This window comes from Uloborus diversus, chromosome 1, assembly GCF_026930045.1.
Source record: "Uloborus diversus isolate 005 chromosome 1, Udiv.v.3.1, whole genome shotgun sequence".
Classification (NCBI taxonomy): Eukaryota; Metazoa; Arthropoda; class Arachnida; order Araneae; family Uloboridae; genus Uloborus; species Uloborus diversus.
The window spans coordinates 150,868,161-150,881,571 of NC_072731.1; the positions used below are offsets into that span (position 1 = coordinate 150,868,161).

At 35.4% G+C, this 13,411-nt stretch overlaps 1 protein-coding gene across 3 annotated transcripts in view; it reads right to left on the reverse strand.

Moving 5' to 3' along the window:
* Nucleotides 1-13,411, reverse strand: part of LOC129232821 (GATA-binding factor 2-like) — a 117,758-nt gene that overhangs the window by 84,134 nt on the left and 20,213 nt on the right. For all 3 annotated transcript variants that reach the window (XR_008581398.1, XM_054866931.1, XM_054866923.1), the window contains exon 2: nt 3,261-3,545. Coding sequence is in view for 2 of the 3 variants with exons in the window: in XM_054866931.1 (XP_054722906.1) it covers nt 3,261-3,477 (217 nt within the window). In the remaining variant the exon portion in view is untranslated. The remainder of the gene's footprint in view (nt 1-3,260; nt 3,546-13,411) is intronic.

The window sequence follows — 13,411 nt, forward strand, 5'->3', positions numbered from 1 at the left end:
ATTCGGGTGTTTCTAAAGGGGTCTTTTGCCCCTTCTTGGGGGGAAATCATTGTTAATTTCGATGTAAACTCAAGTGATGTTATAACTTGGCGATATATCGCCAGTATTTTGGTCACCAAGTTTTGTTTCCAACTTTGCAACAAATTTGGCGATTTTTTCTTTAAATCTGGTTTCAATTTGGCCACTGTTGCCGATATTTAGAGTAAACTATTGAATCATATTAAAAATGCCAATAATGGGGAAATGACATTAAACCGGAGGAAAAGGAAGTCATGTGATGCACACATCAGGGTTATTTTTTTTTTTCCTTTTCTTTTTTTTTTTTTTTTTTTTTGAGTTTTAAACTAAAAATAAAACTTCCGCTTTTATACAACGTTTAAATTTTACAAGAAATTCAACGATAGGATTTATGGTAAGGTTCCTGTGCTTTACCATACATTATAAGTTTTAAAGAAAAAATGGTGGAGGGTGGTGGTGTATTTCTCTGTACGATTGATTCATAGATCTTTGATTAAACTGGATAGAAATAGAGAGAAAGATTAATCTCCTAAATGGACTCGATTCAGCTTGAGTTTCTCAGAATTAATCTCTAGGAAAAACTTACGATTTAATAAAAAAAACAAGTATAAACTAAATTTTCCTATTGTATTAAACAATTCTGCAGATTTACAGCCTCTGCAAATTTTCTGAAGATTTGCAGTACAATATAATACACTTTTAGCACACATGACTATGTATTTATCATCCTTAAGTGTCAATTGTGCGGAATAACTTTTACTATCCAACTTAATTGATGCTGAAAAATTTTTAAAAGCTTTTTCATGCAAGAAAACAATGCAAATTAAAAAAAAATTTATTATTATTTTAGTATTATTATTTTTGAAGTTACAGGATCTTCAACATCATATCAGGCTCTTTCTGTAAATTTATGCCCAATTGACAAATGTCCCTGTCTTATTACTGAGAAGAAAAAGAAAAGTGCACTAATCTAACAGAATTTTTCTGTGCCAGGTCATGCAGCCAGAAATACCTTCTGTAGGGTTTTCTGATCAAAAATAAATTCTGGAGGTGGTTTTTTGATTAAAAATACCTTCTGGAGAAGGTTTTTGATCAAAATTACCTTCTGGAGGGAGTTATCCGATCAATTTTTTTTTTCTGGGGATTGTTTGATCAAAACAGTCTTTTCATATTCAATTATATATCACATTTGTGCTAAATCCACTACCTCTCGGGGATGTTTCACCCCCCCCCCCTCCCTCGCTACACCACTGTGCCAGGCAAAACGTGTCGGAAAAATGCATGGATTTACTGCGCATGCGATTCGCATTTAAGTCAAGTAGAACAAGTTCCATTTTAAATTTTAAATTAAGGCGTCAGAATTAGTTTATTTTCGAATATTATTATTCGCACCTACTCATTAAAAGCGAGAAAGAATAGTGTGACATTCCCCAGTACGATTATTAACGTCTGCGTAATTATAAAACCGTGCGGAACTTATTACGGCGCATTGTGTCGTTTCAATGCCATCCATTGGAACGCGACAGAACAATTAGCGTGAAGGTCGTTTTACAACAATTGACCTATCCGTCAGTTTACGAAAGGTTGACAGTTGGCTTTGGAAGAAATCAATCTTTTCATGTGGTGGGGAATATCGAAAGCGGCATCATGTGATGTCTTGGTGACGGAAAAATTAGAGCGAAGCATTTCATTCCAGATATCTTTAGGGATTTATAACAAAATTACTATCCCCGTGAGGCACTTATGATTTTTACTTTTGAAAGATATTTTCGTTTAAGTCCACTAGTTCTTTTATGAACACTTGTGTTTAGTTGAAATTAACATCGATTTTTTTCCTATTGTTAATAATATATCCAAAGATTGTTTGTTGTCTAAAAAAAAGGTATGCAATGTAAAAGTTTGTGTTTATGTGAGGGAAGACATTTTAAATTCAGCAAATACGAGTGATCATGCAAAAAGGAATTTGCTTCAAACAGTTTAAGTTATCCTGCAGTTCAAGTTGCCTTGTATAAGAAACATCAAAAGATGTTTTAAAAACCGTATTTCTTTTCTTAACTTTTTATGTTTTCAGTATACTCAGAAAATTTCAAAATAAAGTTAGACAAAGCTTTAAAGCTGATAATCAGAAAAATTGTGAAAAAAATTTATGGCGTTTTATTAAATTTAAAATAAAGCAGCTTAAGAGAGAGAGAAAAAAAAAGAAATTCATAGATATTTGATTATAGAAATTTTTGCAATCGATCCTCAAATAAACTTCAAATTGGGTTCAACAATTTCGATACGACTAGTATTTCATTCAAATCTTTGAATATTAAATGCACAAAGATGTTTTAACGAACTTAGTTTCATAAACAACAAATTCAAAAAATGTTCATCTGAAAAATGAATGACTTCGATAATTATACTAAGAGAGTCAAAAAATTATTTTTTCCGCGTAGTAAGCAGGAGGACCTATTTCTTCCCCCAAATGCTGTGAAGTACCCCTGAAGGAGGAGAGCTGTCCAAAAAAACTAAAATTCTTTGTTAGGAAAATCCTAAAAAATTCAATTGCACAGACCAGTGCCATAATCCCCCTCCCTGCCCTCCTCTGCTGTAGTTTGTGTATTTCAATAAATCCAACACCAATAACCTTAGTTCGATATTATTCACGTAAAGTTTGTTAGCTTGCCAGTTGCTCCGTGTATGGCGCATTGTTGGTGATTTTGTGATAAACGCATTTTGACGCTATTGCCCCCCCCCCCTTTCCACGGCTTTGAGCAATAAATCAGGGGTGCCCACCTAGGGGGGCATTGCGCAGACTACGCCTTTGAAATTTGAGGGGTATTTTTCTATTTTGGAGGGGGGGGATTCTTTGCGATATTTAAGGGGTATATCCTTGCTGTGGTGGGGGGGGGCGCAACCCTGAGTAAATGAATAAACATATATGTGGACGTGGTTTTTTATCCTTTTCGGTGTAATATGCATTGTGAATATGCACATTACTGCTCCCCCCCCCCCCTCCCAACAAAGAAAACGTTGAAGCGAAAGGCCTGGTTGAAAGCTCCAAAATAAAAGAACTTTTTTTCGTTCGCCTCTAAAAGAGTTTCCTCACAAATTTCCCTTATCGATTTCTGCTTCCTTATATCTTTCGCAACACATCGAAACCGGCGAGGCTCGCCACGTTTCCGTCGCGAGACAAGGCGAAAATGACCAAGAAAAGAAAGAAAAAGAAAGACTTGAGTAGCAAAAGGAACGAGTCTTACCGTGTGGCGGCCTGTAGCTGTGCACTGCTCTGGCCGCCGCAGGACTGGCGTAGTAACTGGCTGGGTTGACAGGGTTCCCGTTGCTGTCTAGGGAATGGAAGAAGACGTCCACATCGTCGGGCGCCAGCAGGTTGCCGGAGCCGTCGCCCATGCGGGGCCCCTCATAGGGCCAGCCCCGGGGACCCTGGGCCCCCTGCTCTGCCCCCGACACGTCCATCTCGCTCAACAGCTCTCGCTCCCTCCCTCACCAGACCCAGGACATCCAAGTCACGTTGCTCGCCGAACCTGGAATAAATCACAAACAATATACTTCAATGCGCAGCGGTGTCTGTGTTCAGTTGCTTTTATGGTAATTTAAAAATGTATTAAATCACAATAATAGATGAAAGTTGGTATGAGGTGGTGAGAAGCAAAGGGATGTGAGATGACTTTCTTTTAAGTTTTGAGGAAAGAGCGTGAAAAGTACAAATGAGGCAGTGAGAAGCAAAGGGATGTAAGTGGACATTTTCAAGTTTCGAGTAAAACGCGTATAAAGATTACATCCTACATAGGCTTTCATTGAATTTTTTTCTAAATCATGCTGTACAGCAGCACCTACCAGGGCTACTAGTATTTTCTCTTGCCCCAAGACAGAGGAGGGGTTCACCTACCATTTGTAATGGTTATATCCAAATTTTTAATTTTGCCACTTGCATCCCTTTGCTTCTCACTACCTCAAATGAAGGGCTCGGGGCAGAAATGTGACAAGTCACAAGGAGTGACTTTTCGATCCAAATTTTTGTTTCTCGTAACTAAAATTGAAATAAACATGACACTGGATTATGTTATTTGGAGAAAAACATATCTGGTTTTAGTAGTGCATAAAATAGAACGTATAACTCCTTTGAAAACTTCTGCAAATATTTTTTTATAAGTTGGAAGTTGGCCTATTGAAAACTTCATATCATGTGGCATATCACATTCTTGCTCCGAGCCCTTTGAATCCTGGGTATAGGCATTCATTGAAATATTTTTTCAAAGCATTCTGTATAACAGCAACCTACTGTAGTCATATCTTGCCCCAAAACAGAAGAAATTTTTATTATTTGGACGAGTTACCTTCAAAAAAATTTTCATTTTGCCACTTATATCCCTTTGCTTCTGTGTATTTCGTGATGTATTCATAAAACTGAGGACATTTGTCGGGAGCTGCTTCGCCACTATCTATGGACCATACACTGCTAGACTCAAGATCAAATTTCGTCACCAGAGATCATTAACATTTAAAAAAATTCTGGTAAATTTCAAAACACGGACAATAGTACAGTCATAAAAGAACATTTTTCAACCCAAACTGAACTTTAAAATAATGTTTATTTTTGAGCATTTCCACTTCTGCAGCAGTTCCACTCTGTCATGGCCGACGACAGGTTATTTCAGCCTAGACTTGGAAACTAAGACTTTGAGGGCTTAGAGTCCAAGTGGTACAAATGTTACAAAAGAAACGTCAATGATGATTAAAGTTTCGGATTGTTTGGTGAAAATGGAGTTTTTCTTCTCGAGTAATTAGACGTTTAGAGCAAACGAAACCGGACTCCTCAATTCGCATGCCTTGTTGATTATGTAACTCAGGTAGTACAACTAAATGTTTTATTGTCGATACCTTTTAAAAGTTAATTAAAAGTTAAATTTCATTAATCATCGAATTAAAACAAATCATATATTTTTCCAATCAGGCCCAAATGTTATGTAGATTTTATCGAATGTGTTTTCATCCACAGGCTCATTTTTTTCATTGAATAAGAGTTTCTTTTAGCCCCGAAGCACGTGTCTGCAGTTCTTATTGATATTTGTGCTATTTTGTAGTTATAATCATCAGCGCAACTAGAATGGTTTTCTTTAATGTGGATTGATCATAACAAGTCAGTATTTTCCACAAGAAAGAGGCGGCTGGTCATAACAGGTCTTACATGAATCTATATCACTATACAGGGATTGACAATATGGCATAAAAGCAATGGTTATCAATCGTTGATTCTTAAAACTCCACGTTGCTATTTCCCAGATTATAAAGTTTTTAATATAATCATGCATCATAGTTGGTTAAACCAATCGTCTCAAATTAGGATCAACACAGAGGAATCTATAATTGTGCTTCAAAAGACTAGGTGAGATGCAGGAATTTTATGACGGTTGGCCAGGCACATCTGTGAAAGCAATCGATTCTTCGATTGTACAGTGCAAAGGGTATATACATCTGTATCTGTACCCTTTCAACAGTATAATCGAAGTGCTGTAGAGTTCCAACCACACACCTGTTTCGTTTTTGCATATGCTGCAGTGTGCAGTCTAGGGTTAACTGACGATGTAAATTCCCTAAATGAAATCTTGCCTAGCAAAGAATAACTGTTTTAATGTTAAAAGTCATACTTGTGTGTGCCCTCTAAACATCTCTTTCAATTTTAAACATTTTATTAAACTTATTACAATTATATTTTGTCATAATTTTTTATTATTCCATATTTTTCAAGGGCCTTCGGAGCTGGATGGGCATGGGCCTCTAGACCTTATGGGGATGAATTAAGCAATGGCAAGATGTATACGAGCTCAAAACACTAAGGTTCCTATCCAATTTTATTGACTCCTAGTTTTTCTACTTCAGATCTTTTCATTTTTAATAAACCGATGTGCTAAATTTCAATAACTTAAGTTCAAGAATAAAAACAGTTAAAATACAAATCGTGCATTTAAAGCATCACATCGTACACCGTTTTGAAACTTCGAGCTAAAAAATATCATTGTCTGAACTAGTTTCTGCATAAAAACAGGTATAGAGAAGGAAGTGTGTTTATGGCAGAAAGAAGCTCAAGTTTTCAAAGGATGAAAACCAGAAAAACGCAATCTTGTCAGTTTTTATACGGCGTTTGCATGCAGTTTAAAATCGAAATGAAAAGTGCAACTGACGTTTATAGCCTTTTATGGAAAAGAGAGTTTTTGCGAGTGTAACGTTAGATTTTTCTGTTTTATAAGCACGGAAAGGGAGAATGTTTTTCAGCGATTTTGTGAAACAGGTCGCATCTATTTTTGAGTTCAATACAGAGCCGAGATAATACACAAGTTGTCAACTTTAGCGATAGATTTCGACGCGACATAATTCTTTTTCATATTAATTAACAGTGCAATTAGAATTGATATCTCGTACAGTATTAGTGGGAATCTTTACTTCTCTCGTCACCGTTCAGTTATTATTTATTTTTCCAATAAGGAGTAAATTTTAGTGCTGATATAGATTAACAGAAACAATAAAGGTTATTACAAGTTCAAAGTGAACAGGTATAGATTAAAAAAAAACGAAAACATGCTAGATTGGGTACTGATTTTGGTACTGATTATTTTTCACATTGTAGAAAGGACTGTTAAACTATCATGCACAACTTTTACATTATTCTATTGAATTTGCCAGATTACAACGTAATTTATTACTATTTGATTGTTAAAGAAAAATAGCTCTTGATATAAATTCAGAACTATCAAAAAGCACCATTGCTGTAATAATGTTTTAAAGTTTATTTTCTGTCGTAACATCACTTTAAGTAGCCTTGGTGTTTTTGCTCAAGATGTAAAAGATAAAAATTTATAAAAAAACCGAAGTCAAATACAAAAACTAAATTTTAACCATTGAAACCATGATTAAAACTAATTTTTCTTACTAGCAAAGTATAAATAGTTAAATATGCAGTATAAACAGCATAATTTAGTGAGTAAAAATAAACAGTTGAGTACAAATTAAAACATTGACAAGTGCTATGTTTTTTTGTTCATTACATTACTTTAACCATTTTATCTTAGTGATTTTTTGTGGCGCAAACAAGTATTCTTCTTGTAAGGGGAGAGGTCAATGAGTGCGTGTTGAGATGGAAGTCATAGGGTTCATGACCTCCTATGAGGGACCAAAAACAGTTTAATGCTGCGTTTTGGGGGTTTACATTTCGAAAAATTTACCTCAGACACCCCATTCCACTTCTGTCCAAGCCTGCGGTATCGGAGTCAGATTTATTTTGGGGTAAAGGCTTTGAAATTCTAAGAATCGGAGTCTGTCATTTTCCCTCCGAGTCTGAATTTCTGCAATGGTAACAGAGTCAGGGACGAAGTCGAACTGATTTTGAAGTACAGGAATCGGAGTCGGAATCAAAGAGTCTAAAATTCTAGGAGTCAGAGTCGGTCATTTTCTCTCTGACTTCACAGTCCTGCTTATGGCCTCACCTTCCGATAATGGCACCGTCCTAAACCGGAAGAACGGATCCGCCCTTGGTGGGTCATAATAGTCAATATGCACATATCTATTAGAGCACTAGCGTACAAGCAACTAGTTTTACCTCTCCTTCTTCTTCTTCTTTTATTTATTTATTTATTTATTTTAAAAAGACTATTGCAAAACATAAAGGTAGTTTAGGGAAAATATGTAATTTATAAAAAGAAAATGTTGAGGTTTAAATTATATTTTTCAATGAACTTTTAATGAAAGTTCTCCAATTTCATGTAAATATCTGCAAATGAAATTCTAAGCAAGAAAGACTTTTTTTTAATAAACGTGGAATGGATAATCGTCCGTAAAACCGCCAGGACGACTAATTTCAATTCAGAATAAGGGAGGTGGGTAAAAATACTCAAAAAATCCATCCATCATCTTTAAGTACCGGGTTTAGGAAAGCACATGGGTAGCAATTTCAAATCTCGGCTTCAACAAGTACCGGATATATATTCCGCTAAATTTGAAAACGAAAGAAATGTGGCATTACCAGTTGAAAAATTTTGTCTGACAGCTCAATGAAGCTCGGCTGCATTTACGTTAAGAAAAGAGTTTTTTTTTTTTTAACTTCCCCGTTGCAAAGAAAGGAGTATTTCATTAGATTCTGCTGCGTTCGAACTACGCTAGACCCAGGTGTCCTCATCCAAAGGCTTGCGGACCACATCCAGCCAGTGATCAAATTTTGTCCGGCCCACGGAAAGCTTAAAACAATAAATAGATAAATAAAATTTAAAAAATAAAAATGAATAAAAATATTTTTTTAAATGTCTTTTTTTAGTGATATTTTCTTTTAAGAGAAACTAAACACAAGAAATTTCAAAAACCACCCCTGAGCGCTGAATTTAAAAATAAAAAAAATCGTGGGTGTATGGGGGGCGGGACTGACGCTAACTAAATCATCTGAACTGACATAATGTTCCATTGCTGGCGCTTCGTCACCAAAAGTATAATACATGTGGTTCTTGAGTAAAAAAGCTGGAGGCTCCTGCGATAGGCTATTAAAAAACAGTCGTGTCTGTGTTTATAGCAAAACCGAAGGGACAAATAAAAATTTCGTTTTTCCTCAATTTTGCAATACAAAACTAATAATATACAGTAAAACATGAAAGGGAATTTAAACTATTAAGTTAAAGACATACATTCACTTCTACGACTTTGTTAGAAACGTGTGCTAAATACAATTCACAAAAGTGTGCGTCTGTGCGGTTTTTTTTCTGTAATAACTCACAACACATAAATTTTCGAATATTATTAAAAATAATTGAGAAACGTGCTAGATGCTAGACAGCAAACAATCGATGCGTTACTCGCTAAATTGAGCTTTGCCTAATCTGAATATTTTGACTATAATGAATTGCACTATTGAACCGGCCCAATCCTAATCGAATGTGAAAACAACAGACCATCTTCAAATGAATGCAATAGCTTTTGATTGTCACAATGTTCAAAATGTATACGAACTATGGTCAATAAAATAAACACTCGTCTTTTATCTCATGACTTTACATCAAAAACCTCACTTTTTTTGCATTGTAAAAAGAGGTTCCTTTAAACCTCGAAACACGTGTTTGCAACCTCTTGTAATTTTTGTGCATAAATTACATTGTTTCATACGGTTACTTTGTTGCACAAAGGTATTTATTCATTTCTATGAGCTATTAAAACTGTAGGCTATGGCACCTTTTAAGGTGAAACTTTGTAGCACCAGCGATACCCTCTTAAGATTACCAGTTGGCTCCCTATGGTACACCCTTAAAAGCGACATTTGGTTCTGTTTGACACCTCTTATGCTGCCATTTGGATCCCTCTGGTACCCTTAAGAGTGCGATTGGTGGCAAAATGGCACCTTAAAATGGTGCCATATGCAACCCGCAGTTTAAAGAGGTAGTCACATAAATAGTTCGAAACCTAAAACGCCGAAAATTATATTTGTTTCTGGCTACTGGAAGCATAAATTCGATAACTCAAACAAGTAAAATGTTAAACATTTAAAAAAAATTAAAAGCATGCAAGGAATGAAATATGATTAAAAAGGGAAAAATACTTTGATTCAATCTCGTGATAGCTATTAAATATAACTTTAGTTTGTTTTTATTTGTATTTTATTTTTTTTTTTTTTTTAAAGGAAAGTTTTGCCTGAACTTGTCACCTGATTGCCTCGAAGAACGCTACTCCTCTCAAATTGCTAGAAAAATCTATCAAATTAAGGAAGAAAGCAGCAGACCTGAAGCATTTTTTTTTCTTCTCAAATACTTAGCTGAATTAATTACTATTTTATTTTATTTTATATTTGACCGTCAGTCTTTTTTTTCTCACGTACATATCTTTAAACACTAAACGTTGATTATGAGTCAAATAATATAAGGAAGATATTGAGAATGAAAAATGCAAATTTCACCTCATTTAAATATCAAAGGGTGCCATTCGCTTCAGTTTATTTTGTCTTTCAATTAACTTTAGATTCGTCCTGAAATTGTGCAGACTGAAATGAATAGCGTGAATTACCGCAGGCTTCCGGCTTTGAGAAAGACATGATAAAGCATAAACTTCGCCAACCCTTTCGGTTACTTTACTGAAAATTTCAAGCTTGATTCGATCACTCTTTAATGTTTTCTTTAACGTTCTACCTCAAATATTAAGGTAAATTAAGGGTTTAACTAAATTTTGGGGAAACAGAGTTGCTCATAACTCACAGCACCGAAGCTCGATGCCTCCCCCTCCTCTCGCTTGCCAGGTTGTATTTTCAAAGTTTCTCTTGTGATTTAAAAAAAAAAGGTCTTAGCTCAGTCGTCTGGTGTTCTGATTTTTAATGCTGTTTCTAGTAATAAACAAATTATTTTCCTAGGAACAAATAGACATGTGATTAAAAAATTAAGATTTGCTGTGTAGTTTTATTATTTTTGGGCATAACACTTTCAATAAGAACTGAATATTCCTTACTAACCAGGGTAATTGCAAGCTTAGTTCACATAAAGGTTCAAATAACGATTTGACTCCCTTGTACTTATCTGATAAATGCTTCATTCAGTTCTTGTGTATGAGGTGCTGTAGTTAGAAAAAACTGTTTGGGGTACTCACCAAAAGAAAAGGTGGTTCGAAACCAATTTAAACTGTACTTATATTATTTTTGCAAAAAAAAAAAAACATTCGGGGCACGGTATCCTCCAGCCAACAACAGTACAATGTCAATGCCATACTACAAGGGACTGCATTATGGAAATATTTAGGGAGGTTAAGGGGTCTTTAGCCTGTGGTGGTCTTTAGGGCCCTGGAGCATTGCCCTTACGAGGATGTCCCCCCCCCCCGTCACACTGTACAGGTAAAGTGTTAAGAATGGCTATCTCAGGGCGGTGAACATTAAAGTAAACATTAAACAACATTTTAATCCAAAGGCAACATACAGAATAATCACTAGGTCCCAATTCAGTGGCTTTTTATCCTTTTCAGCCATTGCTCTTTTTTCTGCTGGTGTGAAAAGCGTTTTGTGCGCGTGAGCCTGTAACCTTATCTCCAGTGAGCAAAAAAAGAAAAAAAAGTACAAAATTTGGCAGGGCTGATTTTGAGAGTAACTGGTGTAGATGAGTGGAAATTGATGCAAGTCTAACAACTTAACTCACGTAGTTCTTAAGATTTTGATGAATTTTGTAGAATTAGAGTTGCATTACAGTGCAGAACCTTTTATCCGGAAACCAAAAAACCGGCAACCTTTTGCCGATTTTCCCGCTATTTTTTAAAAATACGCATTTTCGGCAATTTTTGAAAAACTAAGCATTTTTTCTGAAATACCTAAAAGAAAATGAGCGGTTTCTTAATAAATATAATATTACTCATCTATAACTCGGGAAAACTTTTACAAAAATGAACTTCAAAGGGTTGTCTTTAACGCAGGGAAATATTTCCGGAATATTTTATTGAACTAAAAAGTACACACGTAAGTCTGAAATTTTTGTGTTTTATTCCAACTGAAAACTAAAGAAATGAATATTGTCACATTATAATGCAATATTTTATTGAATAGCCTTTAATTAAAACCTTTTAGAGCGGAAGTAACGTCGCAAAAGCGCGTGAAACGCCACGATTCTCGAATTTTCCGGATAGTTGATGGTGGAATCTAGAAATCGTTAAACGCAAGACTGTAATAAGGCTGCAGGAACTCATAAATTAAATTTCAATTGGTATTAACTTAATGCAAAAGCAATAGTTATCAATAATCACTAACGCCAAACCTTTACAAAAAGTGAAAAAAAAAAAAAAAAATCACGTTTATGAAAACAAATTTTCTCATACACTAACTATAGTAGAAGAATCGCACATTTACTACGTTCAAAAACTTGTTTCTTGCCCTTTCCTTCGTTCTCTTTTATTTTAAAATATCGAAAATTGGTGTTTTTTTTTTTTTTTTTTTTTCCTTTTCAAAATGAATGTGAGGGTCTCAGGTCTTATTAAATAACTTAAGGTTTTTGGTGTTTAAATTATTCTCTCACTAGTAGTTTTTAATGTTTCGATATTGATAAGCATTTCTGAACTGTTTTCTTCCTATTTTAATACGTATTACTATTTATTATAGTAATTTAAGTTTCATAAACAATCGGGCAAAAGCTCTTTTTAGCGATCCAGAAAACCGGAAAATTCAGATATCCGGGATAGCTATGGTCCCGAATTTCCCGGATAATTGGTTCTTACTGTATTTACCCCGAAGTATTTGGAGATATCACATCACTTGTGGTAATAGTTTCATGAAACAAGTTTGGCTGGTTTAAGTAAAGCAATTGATTTACTAATATCATCGCTTTTTCACCCACCGCAAGTGGCATTGAGCCGACGCTGGTGGCAAACGGGGTTGACGAGCGAAACGATCAGGGGCGGATCCCCCTAGTTAAATATTAAGCGTAGTGATTAGTTGCTGAATAATATCGAGAAGTAGCATTTTCCAAATGATGGAATTAAGATTATGATGTTCTTATATTATAAATGGTATTACTAATTAACAAAGGGCAATCCTATTGTGATCAATGTATCGACTGTTGCACAAAACTAACTGCAACGCCACCAACTATGTTAGATCTTTGTTTCACAGAGGCTAAATAATTGGAATATTGTTTCTGGTATTTTTTAAAATTTGAATGCACTATACTATACAGACGTTGAGTCCATGTTCTTTAACGTTCATGCAACAAAGCAAGGATTCGATAAATGGATTGTTTTGTTGCAACAATCGGGGGGGGGGGGAATTCATCTTTTACCGTAGTCCTTCGTTAGTGGCGGAATTACCTTGTCCCAAACGTCAAGATGTGAGAGTCGCCCAAGACCATAGTCATAGTAGCACCGAAGAGGATTCAAAATGCACATGGTAAATGTTTAATAGTTTTGTGATAGACGAAGGAACGCCCAAAATGCATTGCAATGAGCACCTAAGCCTGTAAATCCGTCAATTCCCACAGTTGAATTTTCTATATTTGATTTCCAGTTACTTTCAACTTTCTCGTTGGACAACTTTTCTACAAGTTCTGTAGACGAGAAAAGAAAAAACGGAAGACATTTCCCTGTTTCATTATGGCCCATGTACAGAAATGATGAAATTGTCCCGCTAATATTTTACTTTACTTCCATTTTATTTCCTTCCAGATTTTCGACACTTCATTTGGTTTCTGTAGATCTGTTTTCAACGCGCTACCGAGTCATTGCCCGAAAGACGACCGAACTAAGCCGCCAACAACATAAAAGTCTACTAAATTCTTACATTTCAGTGGAAAACTAACGACAAGATGGCGCATTAAATAATCATTTCCATCCCTAGCTGCATGACACATTTCCCCCATTTTCGGCCTCCGCCAGATTTCTGACCAAATAAATTGAGAAAAGT